This window comes from Bidens hawaiensis, unplaced genomic scaffold, assembly GCF_021521415.1.
Source record: "Bidens hawaiensis isolate Kalapana, Puna unplaced genomic scaffold, B.hawaiensis_p1.1 tig00012650_1, whole genome shotgun sequence".
Lineage (NCBI taxonomy): Eukaryota > Viridiplantae > Streptophyta > Magnoliopsida > Asterales > Asteraceae > Bidens > Bidens hawaiensis.
In genome coordinates, this window is record NW_027492047.1 from 580,999 (window position 1) to 608,172 (window position 27,174).

The 27,174-nt window shown below is 35.3% G+C and overlaps 4 protein-coding genes across 4 annotated transcripts; 2 read left to right on the forward strand and 2 right to left on the reverse strand.

Annotated features, from left to right (window-relative positions):
• The first annotated feature begins 901 nt into the window (after nt 1-901).
• Nucleotides 902-3,068, forward strand: LOC143541821 (transcription factor MYB15-like). Its single transcript, XM_077034539.1, has 3 exons — nt 902-1,124; nt 1,264-1,393; nt 2,519-3,068. The coding sequence occupies exons 1-3, from the start codon at nt 992-994 to the stop codon at nt 3,066-3,068; spliced, it is 813 nt and encodes a 270-aa protein (XP_076890654.1). The 5' UTR covers nt 902-991.
• A 1,198-nt stretch (nt 3,069-4,266) lies between these two features.
• On the reverse strand, nt 4,267-8,681 carry LOC143541847 (malate dehydrogenase-like). Its single transcript, XM_077034556.1, has 7 exons — nt 8,510-8,681; nt 6,231-6,389; nt 5,963-6,138; nt 5,597-5,874; nt 5,382-5,517; nt 4,787-4,898; nt 4,267-4,697 (listed from the first exon to the last, which is right to left on the reverse strand). The coding sequence occupies exons 1-7, from the start codon at nt 8,550-8,552 to the stop codon at nt 4,603-4,605; spliced, it is 999 nt and encodes a 332-aa protein (XP_076890671.1). The 5' UTR covers nt 8,553-8,681; the 3' UTR covers nt 4,267-4,602.
• Nucleotides 8,682-10,577: 1,896 nt separating this feature from the next.
• LOC143541848 (uncharacterized) lies at nt 10,578-12,909 on the reverse strand. The gene is made up of 7 exons (XM_077034557.1): nt 12,808-12,909; nt 12,607-12,690; nt 12,306-12,466; nt 12,021-12,138; nt 11,746-11,881; nt 11,488-11,666; nt 10,578-10,848 (listed from the first exon to the last, which is right to left on the reverse strand). Exons 1-7 carry the CDS (start codon nt 12,901-12,903, stop codon nt 10,609-10,611), a joined length of 1,014 nt encoding a protein of 337 aa, XP_076890672.1. The 5' UTR covers nt 12,904-12,909; the 3' UTR covers nt 10,578-10,608.
• Nucleotides 12,910-19,011: 6,102 nt separating this feature from the next.
• Nucleotides 19,012-24,376, forward strand: LOC143541850 (putative E3 ubiquitin-protein ligase XBAT35). The gene is made up of 10 exons (XM_077034560.1): nt 19,012-19,268; nt 21,590-21,704; nt 21,816-21,896; nt 21,986-22,074; nt 22,154-22,245; nt 22,315-22,396; nt 22,480-22,579; nt 22,692-22,777; nt 23,371-24,102; nt 24,196-24,376. Exons 1-9 carry the CDS (start codon nt 19,167-19,169, stop codon nt 24,064-24,066), a joined length of 1,443 nt encoding a protein of 480 aa, XP_076890675.1. The 5' UTR covers nt 19,012-19,166; the 3' UTR covers nt 24,067-24,102; nt 24,196-24,376.
• The last annotated feature ends 2,798 nt before the right edge of the window (nt 24,377-27,174 follow it).

The following is a 27,174-nucleotide window of genomic DNA, read 5'->3' on the forward strand; positions in this document are numbered from 1 at the left end:
TTTTTTCTTTTTTTATTATTATTTTTCTAATTTTACCGACTTGACACTTGTGTGAGAATATTATTAAAAATTTGCAATGATATTTCCTGGAAGCTAGATGCCGAAAGCATTCTAATTTAAATTCATTTTGGTCTTAGTCTATAAAGTAAGTCTATTTGATATTTTATTTAAATTCAGATCCACCAAAATTTATCATGAAACTACTTTTTTTTATTTCTTACAAAAGTAAATGTACTTGAAATTTGTTAATTTTTAAAAATAGCAATTTATATTTTTTTAGAGACGACATAAAAATATAAATACAAAAAACTAACATGAAGAAGCCTTCCAAATAATAAAACTGGACCAACATATAATTTAGGAATAAACCCACATGTTAAATAGTTGGTTGACCAATTTATGTTACCAATTATGACTTGTTTTGGACTTCAAAAGCAGCAATAATGATAATAATAATTTATATATTATATCATATATAAATATAATATGCTACTAATTTTGGCCAAAATGTGAACCAAACCCATTTAAAAATTATGACGTGGGATTGCTAAAAATCTTAGCATCGAAAGGTAGGGAAATAAAATTATGGCTCTGTCACCGTTTATATGTATAACACTTTTTTAAAACATTAGTGAAAAAAAACTCATGAAAAAAGTACATCAAATCTAACTTCATATTTTCATTATTATATAAAAATTATTTTCACAAATGATATTTTTATACCTTCAAGAATCAAATCAATGTATTATAAATTGATTTAGATCCTTACAAGATTAAAAAATGATTAATTAACCAAATAGAAGTTAACTCACATGAGAGGTAGTAAGATGTCCAAATCCAAACATACTAAAGACAAACCTAAATGATGCTTGTATTCTTTTCAATATTATAGTTCTAAAATATAATAAAAAATTATATTGAGGATATAAAAAGGCACCTTTGGTCCAAAACTTGAGTCTTGTGGCTTGACATCTCTTTTTATAATAAGAGAATGGGGAGAGCACCATGTTGTAAAAAGATAGGTTTGAAGAAAGGATCATGGAGTGAAGAAGAGGATCAAATCTTGGTTTCATACATACAACAACATGGTCATCCTAATTGGCGTGCTCTACCTAAACACGCTGGTAAATATATATTCATCTTTCAAGAAGTGTTGAAACTAGAACGTATTATTAATCGGGGTTAATATAAAGTTCTCATTTCTATTGACTACTACTAGAGGTCTAACTCGTATTTTTTGTGACCTTTGTGATTGTTCTTTAGGTTTGTTAAGATGTGGAAAAAGTTGCAGGCTTCGATGGATCAATTATTTACGACCAGATATTAAACGAGGAAGCTTCACCAAAGAGGAAGAGGACACCATCATTCATCTACATGAAATGCTTGGAAATAGGTACCATAAGATCAATTTATCATATCCATGATCACTAATTTATGTAGTTACATATCATATTCTATTTTAAAATAAATTAGTTTCAAATAGTAAAACATATATATTACAATTTTACCTTTTTATACAAAACTAATTTTACATTTTACAATTTCCACCATGTAGTCGAAATGAAATGTTCTTAAAAATCACTTAAAACGTTTTTATCTAATTTCACTATCCATATTATTATTATGTAGTCAATTAAATATATGAATAATATATATCTCTTGATATTTAGTTCTGCATTAATTTCTTTACAAGAATTAACAAATATAGTATTTTATAAATCTATATCCTCTCCATTTTTTTTTTCTAAAAGAATACATTTTAGTTCTTGGTCCATCATTGTAGAGAACAAACATAATCCGGATTAACAAAACTAACCGTAAAAGATCCTAATAAAAAACGTGTATAATTGTCTATATACGAGACCTTAAAGGTTACAAGACATAAAGCTCTAGTTTTAACCGGTTTTCTTATACACCATCGCCTACAAACTAAAAGCTATGATCAACAAGTTATTTTTTCATCTTTTGGTATTGTTAGATTTTATATTACTCGAAAAACATGTTTCTTTACGACAAAGTTTACATGAACTTGTTAAAAGCCGTCGGCCCAACAGCACGCATACGAGTTCGTGTTAATTAATTACACTTAAAACACAAGTTAAGTTAGAATTTAATATTAAGAAAGAATTTTATTAAAGTCATGGCTGCTAACCAAAAGTATTCAAAATTTGTTGAATTCAAATAAAAATGTTTTACGTAAGTTTATATTATATAATTTGGTCTAATATATACTTTTTGGGGGCCCATATAATATTCCAATTTACCACGAATCTAAACCCAGTTTTAAGGCTTCATTAATTAATTAACTTAATAATTAATAATTACACATGTATACTTAATAACTTAATAACTAATCCTAAATCTCATATTGTCCCCCCAAGTGATGAGCATTCAAGTACTATTAATTAACAAGACAAAATATGTGGGCATGTGAAAAAAAAATTAACACAATTTCCTAGGCGGACAGAATAAAATTATTCACAATTGTATTGAAAAGTTACCGTGTTTGATTTTTCAGATGGTCTGTAATCGCAGCGAAATTACCTGGCCGAACCGACAACGAAATAAAGAATGTTTGGCATACTAATTTAAAGAAAAGAACTGAATGCCACCAATCAACCATCAATGTCTCCAAGAAACGTCACCAGAAACCAGAGTGTGATTCAACGGCTCCATGTCTTGAAGAATCAGACGTTTCTCAGTATCGGCATAAATCGCTTGACAATAAACAAACTGTCTCGAGTATTCAGTCATCGTCTAGTGAGTCTTCATCAATCACATACTCGATGACCAACTTAGTTAGTGAAGCTGAGCATGAGGAATTTAACCAAGAGATGTTTCTTGATGATAGTTTTTGGTTAGAAACGTTATCGGGTGAGGGAGACAACATCATGGAGTCTACATCGTTGACGAGCTCATCAAGTGTTGAGCTTCCGACAACTTCACTCGCGTGCTTTAAAAACATAGATACTAGAAATCCAATTATCGGTTGTAACACGAATGACATGGGCATATGGTACGACCTTTTCACACATGTTGACACATTACCAGAGTTACCTGAATTTTAAGTACATGTACAATAGTACCCTTGCTGGCCAAGACAAAATGATTAGAATAAGAGTTGTGTCTTGTCTTATATAAGATTGTTAAAAAAATATTAATTTATTTATTATGAACAAGAAGTCCAATGTGACGCTTAATGGAATGTGATTTAAGACTCTTTTGTTTAACGACAAGTTAATATACTCCTAATCCTAAATCACATCATATTGTTGTTAAACGTGTCACCAAACCAGATTAAAGACTCCTAGAATCTTGAAGAATATTTAATATAATAATTAGTTTATTATTATAAAATAAGTTAGTCTTATTTTATTTAATCCTATATGTTTTGGATTCAAATTTTGTATTTGAGTTAGTATAAGATTAGAAACTGTGGGTTTATATGTTGGTTCAATGTGTTAGTTATTATTAAGTTTTTCTCGTTTTTCGTTTTCTTAATAAAAGAGTCGTAAAGAGTTCTACAAATCTCGTGTTCGTATTCTTAATTCGCTTGCTTCAAGTTCAACAATTGCCCCATAAATAAACAATAGTATTTGAACGCTCATCACTTGGGAGAGACATTATTTTATGTACCACCTTACCCATAGGGTGAACACTGATTAGGACTTATCATACGTTACGAAACGTTGTAAATAAAAATTTGATCACTAAATATTCTAATACCATTTACAATACCATCAAGCTGCGAAGATCAACGATTAGGCAAATTATTTATTTACAAAGAAATCTGATTCAAATTTTAAAACGAGCCAAATTTGAGCGACCAAGCCAAGATTCACAGTACATAAGATATTTTGCTTTTATCTTAACAAATAGTTTATTAATGCATATACTCAGATTATCTTAACAAATAGTTTATTAATGCATATACTCAGACTCGGATGATCTATGTCGTTTGTTCAAATTTCACATTTCGTTGTCCCTAGGAAACGAGACATGAAGCTTAAGCAAATCACAAAACTATCCGAGTAATTTGTCGGGTCAGTAAACTTTTTTTTAGATTGATTTGGACGGTCTCATACTCACATTATTCACTTTCCTTATAACATAAATATCAATAACTTATGGATTTAACTTATTTAAAGCTGGTACAAAGAATAAAGATTATTCTTAAAGGACCACTTTGTTGGTTGGTTGTATGCACAAGAAGCCAAACATCATAAGTAAAGCTTTATGGTCTGCAGACCGCATGGATCGACTAAGTTTGATTCAATATTCGACTTAAGAATGAAAATCGTGTTGGCACCATAGTTCATTCTGTGATTGTGGTACCCATTGTGAAACTAAACCAACCCATGTTTATCCAATCAAACCGACGAATATAATTGGAGTATGGTCAAAATGGCAACTCTGCCTATGACAATAAGCGTTCAAAAATTCAAAGTCCTCTGTAAAAACAGAGTCACAAGACCTAACACAAACAGCTCACCATTGTCAATCTCGTAAGAAAACCAACAATGGTGTTATTTTCGGGAATCAGTAGCTGCACGAAAACTCACACAAATAGTATCACAACACCGCTATGTGACTAGAGGTAATTTACGAGAGACAAGAGTATGCAAGAGCCTTCTCCTCAGTTAGCTCTTCGGCAGTCAAGTCTAGCTTCTTCCTCGAGAACTCATCAATTGAAAGACCTTCACACACAAAATAATTCAAGACTTATAACATGTTTGTTTGTTTTATATGACTCATATATGTTATTACTCTAATAAAAATTTCGTACCTTGAACGATAGTCCATTCTCCATTTTTGCAAGTGACCGGGAACGAGTAAATAAGCCCGGCTGGAACGTTGTAGGACCCATCAGAGTACACACCCATTGAAACCCAAGTTCCCTGTTATTTGCATCATAAGGGCAAAAAGGTCAAACAAAGCATATAAATAATGTATATATAATTTCATATATATCATTAATAAACTTGAATTTTATATACACCCAACTTTAATAAATTTTTACTTAATGACCGTTTTACCCATTTCCATTATATTTGTTTAAACCTTGTTTTTTATTTAGATTTTGATCGACATAAGCAAGCAAACCGAATCTTCGTCTCTCTTTTATTTTCTCGGCGGCAGATGATCGAACAATCGAATTTGTATGTTAGAATCAGATAATTGAACTCGGACGTATGTATACCATATTGCCATAAAAGAAAGCGAGAAAGTTAAATATCATATTTTGAGAAAACCATTGTTTTATGGGTAATAATAAATAAATAAAATTAAGTTAAACGGGTTAAAAAAAATATAATATTTTAGTTTTGGTGTATGTGAAATTGGCCCATAAATAAAACAAAGCAGGCGTTAACTCAACTAACCTCAGGAGTTCCACAGACCCAGTCACGAATGTGGTCACAAGCAGAACTTGCAGCAGAGAGTGCACTGGAAAGCTTCCTAGCCTTGATGATAGCAGCACCACGTTGTTGAACGGTGGTGATGAATCCAGATTTCAACCTAAAAGAAACAAATAACTAAATACATAAGTAAACAAAGAATTTAAGATAAAACAAAACCGAACAAAATACTTTCATACCATTCATCATCATTAACGAGCTCTGGGACACGCTTCTCCCCAGCTGGTGTGGTAACAGTCGCGTGAGTGACATCAGGGTACTGAGTTGATGAGTGGTTACCCCAGATGATGACATTTTTCACATCAGAAACTTGAACGTTAAGTTTCTCTGAGATTTGTCCGAGAGCCCTGTTATGGTCTAGCCTTGTTAAACAAGTGATGTTCTTCTCTGGGATGGACGGTGCAAACTCCTTCAAGATTAGAGCGTTGGTGTTTGCTGGATTAGCAACAACCAAAACCTGCGGGCAGATGTAAGTCAAATTAATTAGAATCATAATCACAAAATAACACAATAGTTACAGAAAACATCATAAAAGTAATATTTACCTTGCAGTTAGCAGCAGCATGCTTCTCAAGAGCGGAAGCTTGGGACTTGTAAATGGATACATTCTTTGACATGACATCCTTTCTTTCCATTCCTTCTTTCCTGGGGAAACCACCAACCATGACGGCCACATTCACACCCTTGCATGCCTCAACAGCATCGGTAGTGGCAACAACTCCTGATATATAGATTACAGTAGATTCAGTAAATGAAAGATGACTCGCAACATTAGCAACAATAAATGAATAAATGTTTTAACTAAATTAAGACCTTTAAGGAGAGGAAATGCGGCATCAACCAACTCCATTTTAACTCCATTTAAAGCCTCTGCGGCTGGTGGAATGTCGAGCATGTGCAAAATAACGGGTTGGTCAGCACCCAACATGATCCCTCTAGCAATCATGGGTACAAGGGCATATCCGATTTGCCCTGTTACAAAAACAGAGTTCAATCAGTAAGTTGTTAAAATCTCACTGTAAACCTAATGAACAACAACATTTATATGCAGCCGCATATCTATGATATTTCAAACAAGCGTATCTGTATAAGCAAACCTATTCACATCATCTACATGATACACGGTGATTTTAATCACCCAAACATATACTTAAAAATTGTCAAACTGACACTAGCTAGCTACGCTAGTTGATCAAGATGGAATGTTAAGAATATTTTGCATCGTGTGTCACATGTCTTCCATTGATATTTAATTTAGCACAACACAGTCACAAAGAGCCATAGCACAAGCTCAGATTAATTGGCAGACTAATATCACTAAACAAGTTATCCAAATCTTATCTAACCAAAATAAATCAAACTCAACACTCATATAACAAAAACCGACTGATTTTTACAAGAATTTAGTGGTCATACAGGTTATAAGCTACACCAAAAAAAAACATAAGAGTGCATCACAGTTCACATATTTGTGTTAAAATTTAGAACATCAATAGGATGATTAAACAAAGTGAAAAATATCCACTAAAAGCCAAATTCACCTTGATCAAAATATCCAAAAGAAAAAACCACAGAGACTGTACATATATAGTCAATGGCTCATCGATTTGAATCACTAATTACACATGAATGTATCAGATCTAACTCAGCTCAACTCAATATCAAAATAGATTACACACTTACAAATAACAAATTATATAAGATACAAATAGACATGATCAGATCAGATATATTCGATCGGTAACAAGAAAAAACTCGAAACAAATCCGAACAACATTAGATCCCTCTAAAACCCTAGGCCACCTAAATCAAAATCTTCCAAAACAAAAGCCACCACACAAACTATACAGATTCCATCCACAATCGACTCATCAAACTAATCATGCATATATAGTTCAGAACTAGCTTAACTCAAACTCAAAACACTTCACAAAGTCATACGGCAGCGTACTTCAACACTAATTAATAACAAATTAGATAGGATCATAAGATACAAGTAAAACAGATCCGATCTCGAATATATTCGATCAGTAACAAGAGAATACTCAAACCTAATCTAAACAACTAGGAATGCAAACAAGTCGAGCTGCTCACGAGCTATTCAAGATCTGCTCGTAAAAAAGCTCGATCGAGCCGAGCTTGAACGAGCCTGAGCCGGCTCGTGAGCCTAAACGAGCCTGTCATTTATATATTTTCCATAAATATATATATTAATATATACATATATATTATTAATAATCATTAATTAATATATATAACTTTATGAAAAAAAAAATAACTAATAACATATATTATTTTATATATAAAGTTATAATGAATAAAAAACTATATATATTATTTTTTATATATTTATAATTATTTTTTTATATTTCATCATTATAAAAAAATAATTATAAATATATAAAAAACTAATTAATAAATATTAAACGAGCCGAGCGAAACGAGCCGAGCTAGAGCCTGGTCAAGCTCGGGCTCGGCTCGGCTCGTTTGCACCCCTAAAACAGCACTTGATCCTCCAAATACTGTAAAATCAAACGCACGATTAAAACCTAAAACTAAAACCACTACTAAACCCTAGTTCTGACATAGATCGAAAACAAAAGCCACAAAACTACACAAATTCAGTCCACGTCTCCACGAATCGAGTCAAATTAAACATAAATAGTTCAGATCTCGCTTAATTCGAAGTCAAAAACAGTTCACAAAAAGTCATACACCTTTTATATATGCATACTTCAACACTTGTTAATAAATAATAGCATTCAAGTAACAACATAATACTCGAAACAAATCCGAATAGACACAGTATTAAAACCACTACTAAAACCCTAAGCATCCAAATCAAAATCCACAAAACTATACAAATTCCGTCAACGATCAAGTCAAACTAAGCATATATACTTCAGATCTAGCTTAACTCCAAGTCAAAACAGTTAACAGTTAACAATTAACATATTAATTAATAAGTTACAACTAAAACCGATCCGATTAAATGAAATGAAATAAATAAATCAGTAAGAGATCCGTAAGTAATCGATAGATATGAATGATTTGAGTTATATATATATAATAATTAATTATTATTATTATACCTGCAGCACCGGTAACAAGAACTCGAACTGGATCCTTGGCCATTGGTTATGATGATCTGAACGAGAAGAATTGGATTTGAAATTAGCGATGAAAACGATGCTAGGGCAAGAGTAGAGTAAAGGTGTGATTTGAGCGGATATTTATGGTGATGAAGATGAGGTTATTATATGTGCTACGACGTCGTTTAGGGATAATAATGAAATCTTCTGTGTTTTTATCTGTTTGACGATATTTGGGCCACGTCAGGCTGGGCTATGGACCATACACCTGGCGCACTTGTGGACTTGTGGGCTTCACTTTGTAGTTTCTACGCTAACACCAAACTAACTGGTCCTTCATTATTTGGTGGTAAACGAGCCGGGTTGCTGGCGAGCTGCTCGAGATTGGATTGATAAAAGGCTCAAAATGAGTTAGCTCAAGCCAAGGCGATCTTAAGCTTCAATTTTTCTGTATACTAGCTGAGCTCGAGTATACAGTATTAGAAGTTTCAAATTTTATATTGCGTTTAAAATTCTCATATCAAGTTTCTTGCTCGTGAGTTTTATCTAGCTCGAACTCGAGCCTTGTATAGGAAGACATTTAGATAAGCTTGTGTGAGTAGCTCTTTAACAAGTCGAGCTTTATCGAGTTCGAGCTCAAGCCTTGTGTTTTTTATTAAATTTTAACTCTATACATTAATTTCACACTGTACACCTGAGCCTCGGCTCGTTTAAGAAACTGCACACAAGCTCCGCCCAAGCCTAGACTCATTTAAGGTTTTTCATCAACTTAACTCAAGCCTAGCTGATCTTGAGCTTCAGTTTTATTGTATGCTAGCCAAGCTCGAGCTTTTGAAAAGCCTAATGAGCCAAGCTCTAGTATACAATATTAGATGCTTCTGTCTCATAGTTGTGCGTAAAATTGTGTCTCATATCAGGCTTCATACTCGTTGGATATCATATATATTCATTAGCTTGTTAAATATTACTAGTTATAGCTTTCATTTTTGTTAAATAATTTCAGTGTTTGGATGGTAGATTAGATCCAAGTAAGCAGATGTATGTGTTGCGGATAATCAGATTCATGTCACCTAATATCATACACGCGGTGGCGTAGCTTAGTTGGGGCCGGGGCCTCCGTTTTTTCGTTCGGTGGTGTAAACTTATCTTTTTCCGGCCGAAACTTTTTATACATAGTGTAAATTAACCTGTTCTCGACCGAAATTTTTGGCATGGCCCCCTCCGTTTTTTCTCTCGGTGGTGTAAATTTATCTTTTTAGGCCGAAAGTTTTTATACATAATGTACATTTACCCGTTTTCGACCGAAATTTTGATCCCGCCCCCCTCTGTTTTTGGCTCGGTAGTGTAAATTTATCATTTTTCGGCCACAAACTTTTATACATGGTGTAAATTTACCCGTTTACGACCGAAATTTTGAGCCCGGCCCCTCCGTTATTCGCTCGGTAGTGTAAATTTATCCTTTTTGGGCCTAAATTTTTTTTACAAAATGTAAATTTACCAGTTTCCGACCGAAATTTTGAGCCCCCACCCCCACCCCCACCATCTTCTAGTTTATGAATTCTTTTATACATATTGAGTCCGGCCTTCTAGATGTATATGTCCAAATTTCGCCACAACATACACGTCTTATACCAATGAAAATTGTTTAAATCTTTGGAATGTCTGTATACCTTAGGGACTCAGTTCATAACTTCAAAAGACCAAAAATATAATATACTCTAAATTAATTCAATATAATAAATTATTTCATGATAAATAAAGAAAAAGAAAGTCAACTTGTAGACTATTATGGCATGATGTTGAAACTTGAAAAGGACCCATCAATTATTTTTGTTTTTTTCAAAAGCATGAAAAATTGAGTCATCAAAATTATTCCAAGAAGGCATGCTTCATTGCTTCATATAGTCTTTTAGTAATAAATATAGATATATTTAATTCATTTTTATAAGTTAAAACAACAAATATAAATAACTGTTTTGACCTTTAACTTTTGACTCTAGGGTCAAAATGGCAAACAAAATTATTTATGAACATATAGTACAATAAAATCTTAACAATTAATCAAACAAGGTGAAAGAAAAAACAAAGGACCTCAGTATTTAAAGTATAGTTGGATCTTTGTATCTCTTGAAGATAGTTTCGATATCCGCCATCACATCGGGTGGTAAGGGCCTCTCGGTTGTCAAGAATGCATCAATATCCTCTTTCAGTTGTTCCAAAGACGTTGCACCAATGATCGTGCTCGTCATAAATGGTCGGTCCCTCACAAATCCAAGTGCCAGCTCAACCGGACTCAAACCATGTTTCTTTGCCATCTCAATGTATTCTGCAGTCGCTTCCTGGCATATGAATGAATATATATAGCGCGTGTCAAAAATGAATCTTCTCAAATCATAGATTATAAAACGGGTCAATTTGGTTCTTCTCAAATCATACAAGTCAAAATGAGTTACTCTTATAAAACATGCTATCTTAAAACGTATCCAAATGGGGCCGGGCCTACAGTCCAACACCAACCACGACCATTGTCTGTCACAACCACCTACTAGTGATCGCGGACACCGCTGACACCTGTTGCTGCTAGCAACCACAAAAGAAATAGCTGTGAACCCATTTTGATAGTTTTTTTTAAACTACTCGTTCAAACTCAAGCCCTTTTTGGTCAAAACTCGTTTTGAGTTACTCGCAGACCAGGCCTGGCGAGACCCGACCTGCCCTTTCTACTGGGCTCAGTTTTGTTGGTTAGTGATTAACCGATAATAATGAGCAAGAAGATAACTTTGACATGATATTTGGGAATCCAAGACAGCATACAGAAACTAATTGACAAAATTATAGTTTATAGTTTATTGATGCAACACAAATATGAGATTTGAACACAAGGTCTCCTCGACTATCCATTTGGATTTTTACTAAATAAATAAATAAATAGCAGCTGAATGAAAACAAGATAAATTGATTAAGGTGATGAAATATACCTTAGAAATGGATTTGTTGTATCTTTCCATGTGTCCAGGGAATAACTGAAGCCTGCCCTTTTTAGCAGATTCAGACTCTGGATCCAAATACTTTCCGCTTAATGCTCCACCAGCAAGTGGAGAATAACTAAGTAAGCCCACATTGCAGTTCTTTGGGTGGCATACTTCAACAAGATCAGCTGCAAAAGTTGAAAGAACACATCAAACATGATCAAAAGTTCAAAACGTGATGCATCTTATAGAACGGTTAGAACTTACCCTCAAACTTGCATCTAACTAGCAGACTGTAACTGTTTTGAATACTGACAATTTTTGGAAGTCCTTCGGTTTTTGCAGCATGAACGAATTCCATAACTCCATATGAAGTTTCGTTTGAAACACCAATGTAGCGTACCTAATCATGATAAAGGGTTGTTAATACAACCACAATTTGAAACACTACAAAACATTTGATGTCAATTTTAGGATCCGAAGATGTCTTAATAGATGTTTGCACAAATATAAAATATCCAAACTCACAAAATATATATTACCTTTCCTTCTTCAATAAGTTCTTGAAAGGCCCTGAGCTGTTCAACAAATGGCACACTTTCCCTCCATTTTAAAGGATCATAAGAGAACTCCCCAAACAAAGCCACATAGCGGTCTGGCCTGGAAAAAAATAGTAAAAAAGATGTTAATAACATATAATTTCAGACTTTATTATCATGTATTTGAACAATTTTTGGGTTGTAAATGTCTTGACAACACACTACATATGATCCAGATGGCACCATTTTTATATGAGAAATATTCAAATTTAAGGATATGAAACTCACCAATGAATTTGTAGCAGATCAATATAATCAGTATTCAGACGTTTTAAGCTTTTCTCCACACTTTCTTTAATGTTGGCAGCATCAACCCTCACAACTTCAGCATTGTCTCTTAGGTAAGAAGATCTCTCTGAATAACCGGCCACTTTAGGGGCCAATATAATCTGCAAGTAATGTCAACCATGAAAGTTTTGTAATGAATGCAAATAAATGGATATTAATACCTTCTCACTACTAACACTTCCAATTTGAATATATATATACTATCACTTAATTGGGACAATTTTATAAAGGGGAAAAGTACCTGGTCACGAGGTCGAGATTTCATCCAGTTTGCAATATATTTATCTGTTAATCCTTGTGTCTCCTTCTTCACTGGAACTGGATACTAAACGGAGAAAAAGAACCAAAAGTTGTTCAATATAAAAGAGATTATTGTTTGTTAAAGATGAAAATCCATACAAAAGAAAAGGATTGTGAAGTAATGAGAATGATTATTTCTTACTATTTCTGCAGTGTCTAAAGTATTAATGCCATGTTCAACTGCATAGGAAAGCAGTTCATGAGCCTCCTTCTCTGTGTTCTGTTCTCCAAATGTCATCTGTAATTTAGCATGGAATACCAATTATTAGAAGAACCTTATAATTATACTTCAGAAATTGAAACATGCAAGAAGCAACCATTTTAAAGGATAAGAACATCGAAGTGAACAAAATATGTTGGATTACCAAACTATTAAATATATACAGGTTTTGGATTACATATTTCATGGATAACTTTATGATGTAATAGATCCATTTCAGGTCAAACTATTTTGCGAATAAACGAAATCCGCAATCGGTTAAGACAGAAAATGTTCCCAGAGAACTTGATGTTAGTTTCTGTAATAATTCGTATCAATTCAAATTGTTGCAAACATCTTTTTGATTATGAGGCTAAAGGGAAATCTAAGTTGCTAAAACTTTGTAGTTCATATAGACATACGCCTAACTCGTATATTATATGATATTTGAGCATTGTAGATTTGTAGCTAACATTATATTGCATATAATGATGACAGTGTAGCCACATGTAATGATCGCCAATAAAGACTATTGGCTTCACAAACTTTCTATCTCCAACATGCCACCATAGATTTAAAAGAGAAAAATACCAAAAAAGGCAAGTGGACTAAACTATTTATAATATAGGCATAGGCTCCAGAGTTGCCCATGTATAAGTGTATCGCCTTAAGGTGCTTAAGAATTTCGAGGTTGTATAGGCAGTGTGCTTAGGTGCCAGTCTGCCAAAGCTGCCTAGTAGGGATGAGCAGATTCGGCACCGGTACCGATTTGGTATGTACGGGTTGGTACCGATAACCGGTATTTCTCGAATTTTGCATGAAATACATGTACCAAAACTTTGTGATTTTCGGAACGGTACCGATCTCATCCCTATTGCCTAGTGGTGCCTAAAGGTACCGATTTTCGGAACGGTATGTACGGGTTAGAATTACCAGACGATTCACTGACCAAAAGAGAGTGTCTAGCTAAGACACCTATACGAACTGCTAATGCTCCAGTTAATAAATGTTCCGGAAGGACAAACACAAATTGATAATAATTCTAATGCATGCTTGTAGCGTGGTAGATTGATCGGTTCCAAAGTTAAAATTTCCTCGAAAATTGGAGCAAGTAATAAAGATGGTCAAGTCGAGGTGCAGTTAAAGGTCTCTTGAAAGAGATTAGACATGATGGTTCTTGAAGAACTTTAGGTACCTGAAAACAAAGAGCTCTCAATAAATTATATTGTATCATGTCTACAAAGATATATGGAATCGAAATAAAGTCGACGCCGTTATAATTTTATATATATATATATATGTATAATTAGCGCTTGAAATGATGATGATGAGGATCAAGATTATAAATCTGCCTATGAAAAATGATTGGCCAAAGTGGAAAGACGCAAACAAGGCAAAGTTGAATTCTCTAAATAACGGAAAGTTTGTTGGACCAACAGTCCGTACAACTAAAGTTGTAAAATGTGTTAGATACAAACGGGTATTGTATATGAGTTATGAAAATTCATTAAGTTATTGAAAATACCCATTATTAAATATGAGGAGACGCATTCTCCAATGGTGGAAGCAAGACTTTCTGATATCTAAATAGCCTGGTAATACAAAGAGAGAATTGATATGCATCTAATAAATATTGTGATTCATTTGATACTGAAAGTTTATAAGAAAGTCTTCAAAGGATTTGAATTATCAAATCATGTAAATTAAATTCTCGAGAACACTATGACTCATGTTGTATACAGATTCATATTTGAATATGTTACGATTATTGTATATGTTGAACATAAATGTAACCTAAAGAGTTTCATAAGGTAGTTGAATACCTGAACGGTTAACTAATACATCTTAATGATGGAATTCTTGTGCATTAATAAGCATACACATAGAAGAGAATCTATATGATGAGTACAATATCTCAATAAACAGAGAAATGGTACAATATGGATTTTTGATATGTGATACAAAATTGATGTGTTAAATGAGCAAGTTTATGCAGCAAAAATCCTATAAAAGTGAATACGCATGCATGATTTGTCAAGTTGTAAAGAAGTTCATGATAGATTGGAAAATGCATAGAGTTATGCTTATTGCGTATGGACTAATATAGTCGGATTGAGCATGATATAATCAATAATTATTTTGATAAGGAGGGAGATAAGTTGGATGTCATTAGTCATACTTTTATCAAAATTTTACTCTTAAAGGTTCATATAATCACAGTTTACAGTGATGATGCACACATCATCGAGAGAAACTGCAGAACTTTTAGTAGGAGAATTTTGAAATACCTTGACACGATGTGATTATTGCTCGACATGCCGTTTGAGTATACGTGTAATTATATGTTTATCAATCTATCAAAGTACAACTGAAAATGTTGAGACAATTTATCAAAGACAAGATTCATTCTTTGAGTACGTTAAAGGATGTTCAACAATGCACTCTATATCATTTCCTATGGCTATCACAATATGAAATATTATAGGTTCAAAGTATCATAATTAAATGCATATGCACATTAATATTTATTGCTAACTATACAAGATTTCTATATCTTTTATTTATATTTATCAGCATGTGTATAGCTAGGAGACATCAGAATGGGTTAAAATATATATTTCAGGTATGAAATATATGTACTTATATTTTCCTAACTTATCAAAACAAGTTTGGCTAGTATTGTCGATGCAGAAAAACACAACAGGGTTATCAATTCAGTGGTATATGTTTACGAGATGATGCAATAGAAGTTTTCAAATGAAGATCATGAAACGTTATTCAACCTAAGGATTCACAAGTCAATGGCTGGAGATGCAAATGATCGAGTACAAAGTTTTGGACAACTTTCACAGAAGATCAATATTTACCATTTAAACGGATATATAAATCAGGGGGAGATCATACGCGTTGCACTCTTTTTCCCTTAGCTATGGTTTTGTCCCACTGGGTTTTCCTAGCAAGGTTTTAATGAGGCAACATCTTCAAGTGTATTATATTGATAACGAAGGGGGAGTGTTATAAATATATAATATTGTGGTTATCAATACCTAATATAGATTAGGCTTTTTCTCCAAGTTATATTCTCCTATATATATACATCTCATTGTGATATACACCTTATTAATGAAATCTCTCATTTTTCTCCCTACATCTCTTTCTCACATGTTTGGCTATTAGACTTGTTTCACAACAAATACAATGTAAAACTGAGCCACTAATTCAAGTACAAGACACTATCATTACCGTCCGGACAATTAAGCATCCAACTCGTAATCACAACAACCCAACTGCAAGAGAGGAGACCAATTGTGTTATATTCCCCACACCAAGTGAAGCCTGGATGCATAAAATAGATATAACATCACGGAAATTTCGTGCCAAAAATGTCAAGATTCCAAAGTCAAAGGACCAATTCTGTCAATTTCCAAACACTAGCGTCAAAAAAATGAAAATTCTGTTCTCCTGACCCATCGCGATCCGCTATGGATCAGAAGGGAACCCATCGCGTAACGCGATGGGTTATCTGACAGCAAAACGCGTGGCTAGCCACGTGGCACACCGTTTGCCACGTGGCCACACGTGGCACACCGGTCGCCACGTGGTGACATGTGGCAGGTCTACCATATGAGTGACCAAGCCTACGTCGCGATACGCGACGGGCTACGCCAAGGGCCGTCGCGTACCGCTACGGGCTCCAAGATTTGCCTATAAATAGAAGGCCACGGGTTCTCTCACCCTCACACCAAAAACACACATACAACTCTCACTCTAACATCTCTCTAAACCTCGATAAACGTGCCCACGATCCACCTCGATAAACGTGTTCTTAATTCCTCGTTTTCAGTGCCATACCTCGATAACTGTGCCACATCCCGACGACGTACCAAAGTGGAAAGCATTGTAATCTCGACATCCCGATGATCATCTCGAAGTACGTGCCGTGAAGTGTTGGTGTCTCGTAAAGCGTGCCAAGGCGTGGAGAAGTTTCGTTTGAAAGAAGGTGACCAAGGAAGGAATTGAAAAAGAGTAACAGACATTGAAGTGCTGCTCGAGTGTAGGGTTTGATAAGCCGATAAAGGTAGGCATAATGCCCGAATAAAATAATAATAAAATATTATAAAGGTTTAATACCCTAAGTCGAGGTTATACTTGATACCTCGAGAATAAAAGAAATATATAACAAAGAAAAGTAAATGTATAAGATATATATGTGTGAATATATAGTTCTTTGTCATAAATATTATTTAAGTAATAATAAGTATTCTTAAATAATAAAGAAAGGATATACGTTTATTAAAAAAGAAGAAACGTAGGATTTTATGAATAAGATATCTATAGGTTATCTTACAAAGAAAGATATTTTAAACTAAAGGTTTAAAAAGAAAAGAAAAGAAATTACTTTATAAACTAAAGGTTTTAAAGTAAATCGAGGTGGCGATTATAAAATTAAGACTAAAGGTATTAAGCCGGATTGTATATCCGACTAACAAAAAGTTATACTCGTACTATAGGTGCGAGATAGCAAGGGAAAGACCCACAGACGGTGTTTGAAGCCGATCCCAACTGAAAAGGTGAATACGCCCCACTTTTACAAACTTGTTTTCAAACGAGTCAACTTGTTATGTGAAAAACTTTACATGAGACTAAGTGTCTCTAAAAACATTATGAATAAGAGTAAAAACCTAGCCCTCTGGCTGTAGTATACGTTTATCTGGATCCTTACATATGTGGTAAAATGCGGTGGGCACATCGCACCACGCTTGGTCACGACCTCCAGCCACGATGGGCCGGACCTAAGTACTTTCGAGTGAGACTGACCATGTGTATATTTATGGTACCTAAGTATGTCGAAACGCTGCGTTGTTTTTCCGAGGTGACCTAGTGTAAAGACTCGAGTTTATAATGATATTGTTTTAACTTAATTATTCCTAAGCCAAGATGGGCCGAGACTTACGTGGTCTCGAGGGGTGATTAAGTAAAAGAAAATATTTTAGCGTCAGCATATTCACTAGCATTCGTTGCTGACGTATTTTCTAATATTTTGCAGGTAACCAAGAATAAGGCTTGAGGAACGAAGGGCTCGAGAATCCGATGGCTCAGATGTTTTTGTTTAAATATTAAATATGATGGTTTTGTAAACTTATAAAAAGTAAACCTAAACGAGACTTTTGTCTCGTCTTTTGTAATGTAAATATTTATAATCTAAATCCACATATTTTTATAAGACTTCAGCATTAACTCGCAACTCTGATTTATTTACAAATGTGGTACCAACTGTTGGTCGCACTCCTAGGCCTAAGATGGGGGTGTGACAATAGATTCAATATATGAAGGAGGTTGACGAAAAATCTCATCTAAATTGACTCTTTGTCCAACATAACTAGACACAACCAATGAAAATAAAAATAAGAAATTTTCTTGTATATGGCTTCGATCCTAAACTCGAATACTCGTTCCATATGTGTCGGGTTTCCATACCTAATAAAAAAATTTAGAAGTAAGGATGTCATTTTACCAGTGTTGCAAAAATCTCGACTAAACGTCGATTAATCATCGATTAATCGTTGTGTAGTGGTTTCATCGGCTTTGGCCGACAAATGACCATTACCGGTCGTCTATGACGACGACGAAGGCGTCTATATTATTTGGAGGCACGACGTTGCCTCTTATCTCTCTCTACTCGTTGGTGGTTGTTGCCGATTCACCCTAGTTGACTATGGAGGTGTACTTTTTGTGTGTTGTTGCCGGGTTCCATTTAGGAACTCTAGGCGACAGCTCAAGACGGTGGCGACCCACCCTACTAATTTTAAACGGTCAATAATCAAATCCGGCCAAAATCACGATTAATTGGACTTAGTTGGCTTTTTCAAGCCAAATTAAACAGTATCCAATAAGTTCTCAGCTAAAAGATTCCAGCTATGTATATAACTGTATATATTAAAATGAAAATTACATATACATATATAAAACTTAAAATTATATTGGGTTTCTATTACTCAATAAAATAACAAAAGATACAGCTGACTTCAAATTATTATGACTGACGTACACAGTTAGGCGGAAGAAGCATACCCTTAACCACGAAGATAACGCCTCTCATGTAATAAGAAGAAGAAGAAGAACAACAACAACAATAATAATAATAATATCAATAATATTTTCCCCCCAAATAATAATATCAATTCCAATACACCAAATGCACTTTCCATAACAAACATCCATCCAAAATTATTCAATCCTCTCGTCTGCGGATCGCTATATATCAATTAACACTTTACATAAACCCTAATTTCATCAATAAAATGGGTGCACAGCAATCCAAAGACGAGCTATTGTATCAACAAGTCACTTACGGCAACTCTCAAGGCATCATTAAGCTTCGTTCTGAAGGTGCTGGCCTTGAGGTATAATAATAATAATAATATTAATAATAGTTGATTCAGTTTTATATAATTTGAGTTTGTTAGTTGATTTCGTTAGACCTAATTAGTTACGTATCTAGTTATTTAGATATTTATAAGAATTGTGTAATTTTACTTTCTTTTCATAGCGTTAGGTTTCCTTGAGCTAGTACTATTCATAATCATTGTCATTTATTTTATAATAATAATAATAATAATAATAATAATAATAATAATAATAATAATAATAATAATAATAATAGTTGATTCAATTTTATTCAATTCGAGTTTCCTAGTTAATATTTCGTTAGACCTAATTTGTTACGTATCTAATTATTTATTTATAAGAACTGTGTGTGTGTATATATATGTATATAAAAACTAATTCAAGCCAACCGAACCGAGCATACCTCTGCTCGTGCTTGGGTCGTTTACAAAAACGCTAGGAAACTCACTCAACGCTTGATTGAAAAATACTCGTTCGATTTCGGCTTGGTTTGTAAACGAGACGATCGGCTCGGTTTGGTTTGCAAAGGAACCTAGCACGTGCAAGTCTTCACTCGGCTTGTGAACAGCCCAAATTGGGCTGTTCACTAGCCGGACCGAAGCAAGGACTTGCTCGTGCTTGGCTCCTTTACATACCGAACTGAGCCAATTGTCTCCTTAACAAACTGAGCCAAAATCGAACGAGCATTTTTTAATCAACCGTTGAGTGAGTTTCTTAGTGTTTTGTAAACGAGCCAAGCATGAGTAAAGGTATGCTCGGTTCGGTTGGCTTGAATTAGTTTTTATATACGTATATATAGACACTGTTTTAAAATTTCTGTTTCGTTTGCTAGCTTCAAGTTCTAAGAAAGTTTGTTTTCATGTACATTGTTTCTAATAACTTCACATTTGTTTCTTATAGAAATTTTCGAGTTTTGTAGATAATTTTTTTGACCTAATTTGTTATGTATTTAATTATTTATAAGAATTGTTTGTTTACAGTTTTCGTAGCATTAGGTTTTTCGTTTTGTTGTTAAAATTAGGACGGCTTGAACCGCTTGACACTTGACGGAAAATACTTGTTCGATTTCGTCTTGGTTTGTAAACTAGACGATCGTCTTGGTTTGGTTTGCAAAGGAGCCCAGCACGAACAAGCCTTCACTCGGTTCGATTGGGCTGTTCACTAGCCGAACCGAAGCGAGCAAGGACTTGCTCATGCTTGGCTCCTTTACGAACCGAACTGATCCGATCGGCTCATTTACAAACTGAGCCAAAATCGAACGAGTATTTTTCAATCAAGCATCGAGCGAGTTTTCTAGCGTTTTGTAAACGTGCTAAAACGAGCAGTGGTACACTCGGTTTGTAAAGCATGAGCAAACTTCTTTCTTATAGATATTTGCAAGCTTCTATGAGTTTGTCTAAAAGCTACTAATTTGTTGTTATCAGGTACAATATACATTTAACTTCAAACTGGTTTCTTTTAGAAATGTTTAAACTGGAAAAGGAGTTAAGTGATGCTCCGAAACTGGCTTGATTGAAAAATGCTTGGTCCATTTCGGCTCGGTTTGTAAACGAGCCTAGCACGAGCAAAGGTACACTAGTTTCATGCTTGGCTCGTTTACAAACTGAAACGTTCTGTTCGGCTCATTTACAAACCAATCCAAAATCAAACGAGCATTTTTCGATCAAGCGAAGTTTTGACTTTTGAGCATGGCTTATCTTTTTTTTTTTTTTTTTGCTTTAATAATTTCTAGAGGAAGCAATTTTAAAGTTGGATATAATGCTCTTGAAAACAAATTAGTAGCTTTTAGACAAGCGTCTAGTTGTTTGAAAAAAGTTGAAGTTGGATATAATGTACATGAAAACAAACTTCTAGTAGCCTGAAAGCTTAAAGCGATCACATGAAGCTATAAAAGTGACGGATAGAGCAATTTTAAAAGGTTTTACAAGATTGTATATGTGACATGTGTGTACATATATATAGTTATATTTGTAACAGAAGTAAATTAAAAAGTAATTCGAGTCAATCGAACCAAAACAAGCATACCTTTGCTCGTGCTTCGATCGTTTACAAACTGAACATAGCCGATCGGCTTGTTTACAAACGGAGCCGAAATTGAAAAAGCATTTTTTGATCAGTTGTTGAGTGTCGCGCAGTTTGGACAGCCCTAGTTAAAATTGGCGTTTTAATTTGTTCCAAATCCAGTTTTGAAGGTCAGCTAAGTTGTTTAAAAAAGCAATTAGCATATAAGCAGTTTCAATAGGCAACCTAAACAGTAAACACCATTGATGGTGTGATTATGTTTTTAACCATGTGCAAACTGTGGTTTCTGGTGTAGTGGATGGATAATGAAGGAAAGACTCCATTGATATTGGCCTCTATGAATCCACAGCTATATGATGTTGCTAAAACATTGATAGAATTGGGTGCCAATGTAAACGCCTATCGTCCAGGTAGACGCTTTGCGTCATTTAGAGTCTGTTAATAATATGTATGTTATACAGTATGTATTTGAATTGTTATGGGTGTTTTCTTAATTCGCTTTTGGTGACTAACTTATTCAGGTCGTCATGCTGGATCGCCTCTGCATCATGCAGCAAAAAGAGGCCTAGAGTCGATGGTTAAGCTACTGCTTTCACATGGTGGTATGTTATCTTCAGTCAAAGTCAACAGGGCATTGATGATACTGATTACTTAATCGCTTACACTATATTTCTTTTGTTTCGATTATCAGCTAATGCGTTGGTGATGAATGATGACTGTCAAACTGCACTAGATGTTGCAAGAGTCAAGGGATTTACCAATGTTGTCCGTGCACTTGAGGTACAGACGAGTTCATTTTACACATGATTTTGATCATTACATTATGTCTTATGTTTGGTATGTGATGCAATTATTGTAGAACCATTTGTGCTTATTCTCTGGTTGGCTGCAAGAGCTTTACGGGCCAGGATTTCTTGAACTGCTTGCTCCTCAACTACTTTCTAGAAAAGTGTAAGCATTGCATATTTCTTGTGTTAATGGAACATTATCAGATCAGTTATTTAACTGCCTTACTTGCAGTTGGGTAGTTGTTCTACCATGTGGAGCTCGTAAACTTACAAAGCCTTTCAAGTTGGAACTTGCTATATATTCCAGCATACAGGTAGGTTTGTTTGCAACTACCAATTATGTGGTTTCAGTTATACTTACTGTCTCATATGTTTTTTTCTTTTTATTAATAAGTAGGATGCTAAACCTCGCACATTGGTTGCACTGTGGAAGGCTAACATGGATGAACCGAACTTTAACCAACCTGATCCTACAGTTGTCATTACTTGTTCCAACAGTAATTTTTTGACACATTTAAATTTGATATACTTGCATGTGTGACCAGTGATGTATAATTTGTACTGGTTTATGTTTCTTGCACTTAGACCTTTTTTATCTTTTAACTACAGAGTCACGCATCAAACTTGCACCAATTAACGAAAGCGAGAAGCAACAATTGCAACAGTTTTGCAATGCTTGCAAAGGAATTCCTCAGGTATAATAATCTACTTGATTCATTGCTTACCTTTATTGTTTTTTTAATGCGCAAATCGTTCTTATCGTATGAGGTATGAAATGTGCGAAGCGAAGGGAAAAAATGCAGTGGCATTTTCGTAAATAGCATAATTACGCTACAACATTTTTCAACCAGTGTAATATTTATGACACTAGCTGCAAACTAAAGCGTAATTATTACTCCCTTCATCCCATTAAAAGTGTCCATATTTCCCTTTTTATTTGTCCCATTACAAATGTTCACTTTCAAAATTTATTAGCCAATTTCCAAGTTTACCCTTAAACACACACAACTAGCATTAATAAACAATATTGATGGACCCAATTTCCAAGGGCATTATTGTCATTTGGTAAACAAAAAAAAGTAATCATTCAATCTACCTTAAACTTTGTGTTTTTCAAACCATGACACTTATAGAGGGACGGAGGGAGTATTACGCTAGTTGTATATGTGTTGTGAAAACGCCACTTCGTCTTTACCTCCCCTTACTTTGCGCGCGTGCACGTAACACATACATATATATTTTGACACACACAATGCTTAAATCTACATGCATATTTTATACATGTCAGGTTATGCACTCCGCGTTTCCATTCAACAATCAGTCCTCTGATGTTAGACCACCTATCCAAACAGCACCAGAGGACCCTGGCTTAGCTCTGGCTATTGCTGCATCCCTACAATCTAGTTCAGCAGCAGTGCCCACGGCTCCAAATTCAGCAGCGGGGCCCACAGCTCCTAGTCCAGCAGTGGTGCCCACGGCTCCAAGCACCTACCATGCCTCTAGCTCAACTGCCTCTCCTAGTTCAACCGACCCCGCCACTTATAAAAGTGACCCTAAAAAACAAAAGCAATGCGAAATCCAGGATGAAGGAACAAGTAGCACCACCATCAGTTATCATCCCAGTTCAGATACCAACACTTACACTCAAATTGTCCCAACCACACCTATTAACGCTGACGCACCACCGACAGTCCCATCAGCACCGCCGTTGCCCGACATAGTGGATGATGGTCCCATTCGCTACCCATCAATTGATTCCACACCTATCGGTCTACCTGAGGAGGAGAAAAACAATAATGATCCTTCATCGTCATCATCATCTTCGTGTGTTATATGTCTGGATGCACCGGTCGAGGGAGCTTGCGTCCCATGTGGTCACATGGCGGGATGCATGATGTGTTTGAATGAAATCAAAACCAAAGATTGGGGTTGCCCTGTTTGTAGAACCAAGATTGAACAAATTATACGGATTTATGCCGTGTAAGGTCGTGAAGCTGGATCATATTATATTTACTGAACTGTAAGTTCTCATTTTGATTTAAACGTAATCAGCGTATCGTTGTTTAGTATGGGTGAACTGTTAAAACCATAGTTTTATCTTTTGGTTGTGCAGTGTGTATATGTTTTTAAGAGCTGGTGAAAATAATCTGTGGCTATTGTGGAAGGAGTGGAAAATTTTGAAGCTGATTGTATCAATATTTCTACGACTCCAAATGATACGAATATGCGGTAAATTGAATTGAATTGTTAAAATGAAGTAAATATTGTAAAATGGCATGTTGAATGGATTCTGTGTTGTAAGTTGTTATTTAAAACTGTGGTATTTATGTGTTTGAAGTTGTACTACATGCAGAGGGATGTAGTTTCCAATTGGTTTTCGTTTTATTCGCTGCAGGTTTGAGTTTTTTGCTTTGCAGTTGTGTCGTTATTTGTCGCCACCTTTATTTTGTGTATCGTTGTGTACAATTTTCATTGTTTTAGTTCGGATTAAAGTTGGCCCAATTTGGTATCAAGACCCCACTGCTCATGGTTCTAGACCCGACCTACCAGATCCGCGGGTATGGACTGGGTTTTGGGTCTCTACCCAGAACCGACCTGGACCCGCGGGAACCGAAACAAGATATACCCGGTCAAAACCCGACCCGACCCGAAACCCATAAAAAAAACCTGGAAAACCCGGTCAAATACCCGACTATACCCGGAACCGGTTTCTACCCGACCCGGTTTTGACTTTTGTTAGACCATACTCGGAACCGATTCCTGAAAAATGCCAGAGGTGCACAAATCGGGTTCACCTTGAAAACCCGAACCGGTTCGGAACCGGTTTTTTTCACACCGGGTAGAAAATGAAACCGGTTCCAGTCAGGAACCGGTTCGGTTCCCGACCCGAACCGATGCCCAGAAATGCAAACTTTTAGGAACCGGGTAGGTTGGAACCGGAACCGGTTTTTACGTAAAAACCGGTTCCACCGGTTTTTTTTGAAATTTAAACATTATAGCCGTTAGGAACCGGTTCCAACGGCTATATAGCCGTTTTAGACCGTTGGAACCGGTTTTTTAACTATAAATAGGTTATCTTCTTTCTATAAATAGCAAGGTTTGTTTGTGTACTTGTTAAACCACTCCCAAAACTATAAAACACACTCCAAACCACAATTAACCTTAAACCGACAACAAATGGCAACCAATGATGACGTTGTTATGGTGATCGAAACAACAAGATGCCCCGATGTTTGGGTTCATTACGATTTGTGTCTCATGACCGACTCACATGAGTTGGCACGTTGCAAATATTGCTCGAAGTTTCTTAAAGCAGCGTCCAACTCGACATTACGAAAACATACGAATAAGTATTGTCGAGAGAAAAGAAGAATGGAAGCTAAAAAAACGGAAGTGGGAGAGTCGTCCGGCTCTACAACTCAAAAATAAGTATTCCCGGGTTAAAACGACGGACTTTGTTTTTTATGTTTTAGTTGTTATGTTTAGTATCGTTTATGTTTTAATAATGTTTGTAATAGTTATTTTTTAGATGAATAAAATGTTCGTCGTTATTAAAAAAGTAACAAACAATTAATCATGAGTAACAAAAGTAATTATAATAAAACAAATCAAAACTAAATATTAGTTGAACAAGTTACAAATAAGTTTACCAAAACAAATAATTACAACTCTTCTTCGTCTTCATTCTCGTCTTCACCCTCGTCTTCGTTATCGGAAGAAACCCCGTCCTCCGCCTCCTCATCATGAATATGACGCTCTATTGGTATTTCGTCTTCAAAGTTCGCCTTGTGTTGTACACGATCCACCGCATCCAAATGGTCCTTTAGGCAAATGCAAACCTCTAGAGACTCGGGAGTTAGTTTTGTTCTTCGCATAGATAACACCCTCCCACTAAGAGAAAAAACCGATTCGGAAGAAACCGTTGAGGCTTGTACGGCAAGCAAATCACGAGCCATGGCGGATAGAATGGGAAATTCGTTTTGTTTACCTTTCCACCAAGCCAACAAATCAATATTGCGAATTTCGTCGACCGTTGCGCCCTCAACATAGTTTGCTCCACTATATCGACCAAGTTCGCTACTTGGTGTGTTTCCTCTTTGCCTCTTAGATGCCGATTCACGAATCCCATTCATCAAGTTTATAAGTGGGTCATTGCACGGCCTACCAGTTGTTGTTTTTTTCACAAAAGACGATCTCGTGCTTGGACCATACATTTGAAAATAATGGTCATAAAGGTCTTGAAGGTTTTTGTTGAACTTGTCCTTCGCTTCCGTCGACAACTTCGGGTCAATCTCGTGCATACCTAAGTTGTCGAATATTTCCTCAATCGTTGTTTCAACCCCATTAACATTCCAATAGGGGTTTAATGCGGCGGCACAAGTGAAGACCGGCGGTATGATTTCAAAATATTTTATGAACTTTTCTTTCATCACCGCAACAATATTTTCGAAGAGTTTGTTCTTCTCCGCAAAGCTTTTAAAAACACAAGACATATAGTACAATTCTTGCAAAACCCAACAACTAGTAGGGTAATAGACTCCCGATAATTTTGTTGTTGACTTTTTGAACACATCAAGATACTCCAACAAATAACCGACTTGGACCCAAACACTTTCCGGAAACATATCGGCCTCGCGTTCTTCAACAAGATTGTTATGAAAAGCTTGTAAAGTTTGGCGTTGGGCAAAAGCACACTTTAACATATGACAAGTTGAGTTCCAACGGGTTGGAACGTCCCAATTCGGCCCCAAATACTTTCTTTCAACCGACTTGCAATAGTTCTTATATTCAAGATGTCTTCTTTTACCACTTTTGAAGACATCTTGTAACATAAGTCTAAAGTATTTTAAATCATCACAAATGTGTTCATTGTCAAGACCTATTTGGACAACCAAGTTGATGATATGTGCAACACATCGGACATGAAAAAAATCCCCGAAACAAGGTGGTGAATATTTAATGATAAATTTTTCAGCCGCCTTAGTATTGTTTGAAGCGTTGTCAAACGAAATCGAAAATATTTTATTTCTCAAGTTGTAAGTCGTTATAACTTCATCAAGTAATTCAAACAATTTTTCGGCGGTATGTGGGA

What these genes read in the sequence shown, in the direction of transcription:
- LOC143541850 (XM_077034560.1), top strand. Translation starts at nt 19,167, where the DNA reads ATGGGTGCACAGCAATCCAAAGACGAGCTATTGTATCAACAAGTCACT. An exon ending in GCTACTGCTTTCACATGGTG is followed by an intron (nt 21,897 to 21,985) that starts GTATGTTATCTT and finishes TTCGATTATCAG; the next exon opens with CTAATGCGTTGGTGATGAAT. An exon ending in CAACTACTTTCTAGAAAAGT is followed by an intron (nt 22,246 to 22,314) that starts GTAAGCATTGCA and finishes CCTTACTTGCAG; the next exon opens with TTGGGTAGTTGTTCTACCAT.
- LOC143541821 (XM_077034539.1), top strand. Translation starts at nt 992, where the DNA reads ATGGGGAGAGCACCATGTTGTAAAAAGATAGGTTTGAAGAAAGGATCA. An exon ending in TGCTCTACCTAAACACGCTG is followed by an intron (nt 1,125 to 1,263) that starts GTAAATATATAT and finishes ATTGTTCTTTAG; the next exon opens with GTTTGTTAAGATGTGGAAAA. An exon ending in CATGAAATGCTTGGAAATAG is followed by an intron (nt 1,394 to 2,518) that starts GTACCATAAGAT and finishes TTGATTTTTCAG; the next exon opens with ATGGTCTGTAATCGCAGCGA.
- LOC143541848 (XM_077034557.1), bottom strand. Translation starts at nt 12,903, where the DNA reads ATGACATTTGGAGAACAGAACACAGAGAAGGAGGCTCATGAACTGCTT. An exon ending in GATCTGCTACAAATTCATTG is followed by an intron (nt 12,139 to 12,305) that starts GTGAGTTTCATA and finishes ATTTTTTTCCAG; the next exon opens with GCCAGACCGCTATGTGGCTT. An exon ending in AACTTATTGAAGAAGGAAAG is followed by an intron (nt 11,882 to 12,020) that starts GTAATATATATT and finishes TATCATGATTAG; the next exon opens with GTACGCTACATTGGTGTTTC.
- LOC143541847 (XM_077034556.1), bottom strand. Translation starts at nt 8,552, where the DNA reads ATGGCCAAGGATCCAGTTCGAGTTCTTGTTACCGGTGCTGCAG. An exon ending in ATGCTGCTGCTAACTGCAAG is followed by an intron (nt 5,875 to 5,962) that starts GTAAATATTACT and finishes ATCTGCCCGCAG; the next exon opens with GTTTTGGTTGTTGCTAATCC. An exon ending in GGGTCTGTGGAACTCCTGAG is followed by an intron (nt 4,899 to 5,381) that starts GTTAGTTGAGTT and finishes TGCAAATAACAG; the next exon opens with GGAACTTGGGTTTCAATGGG.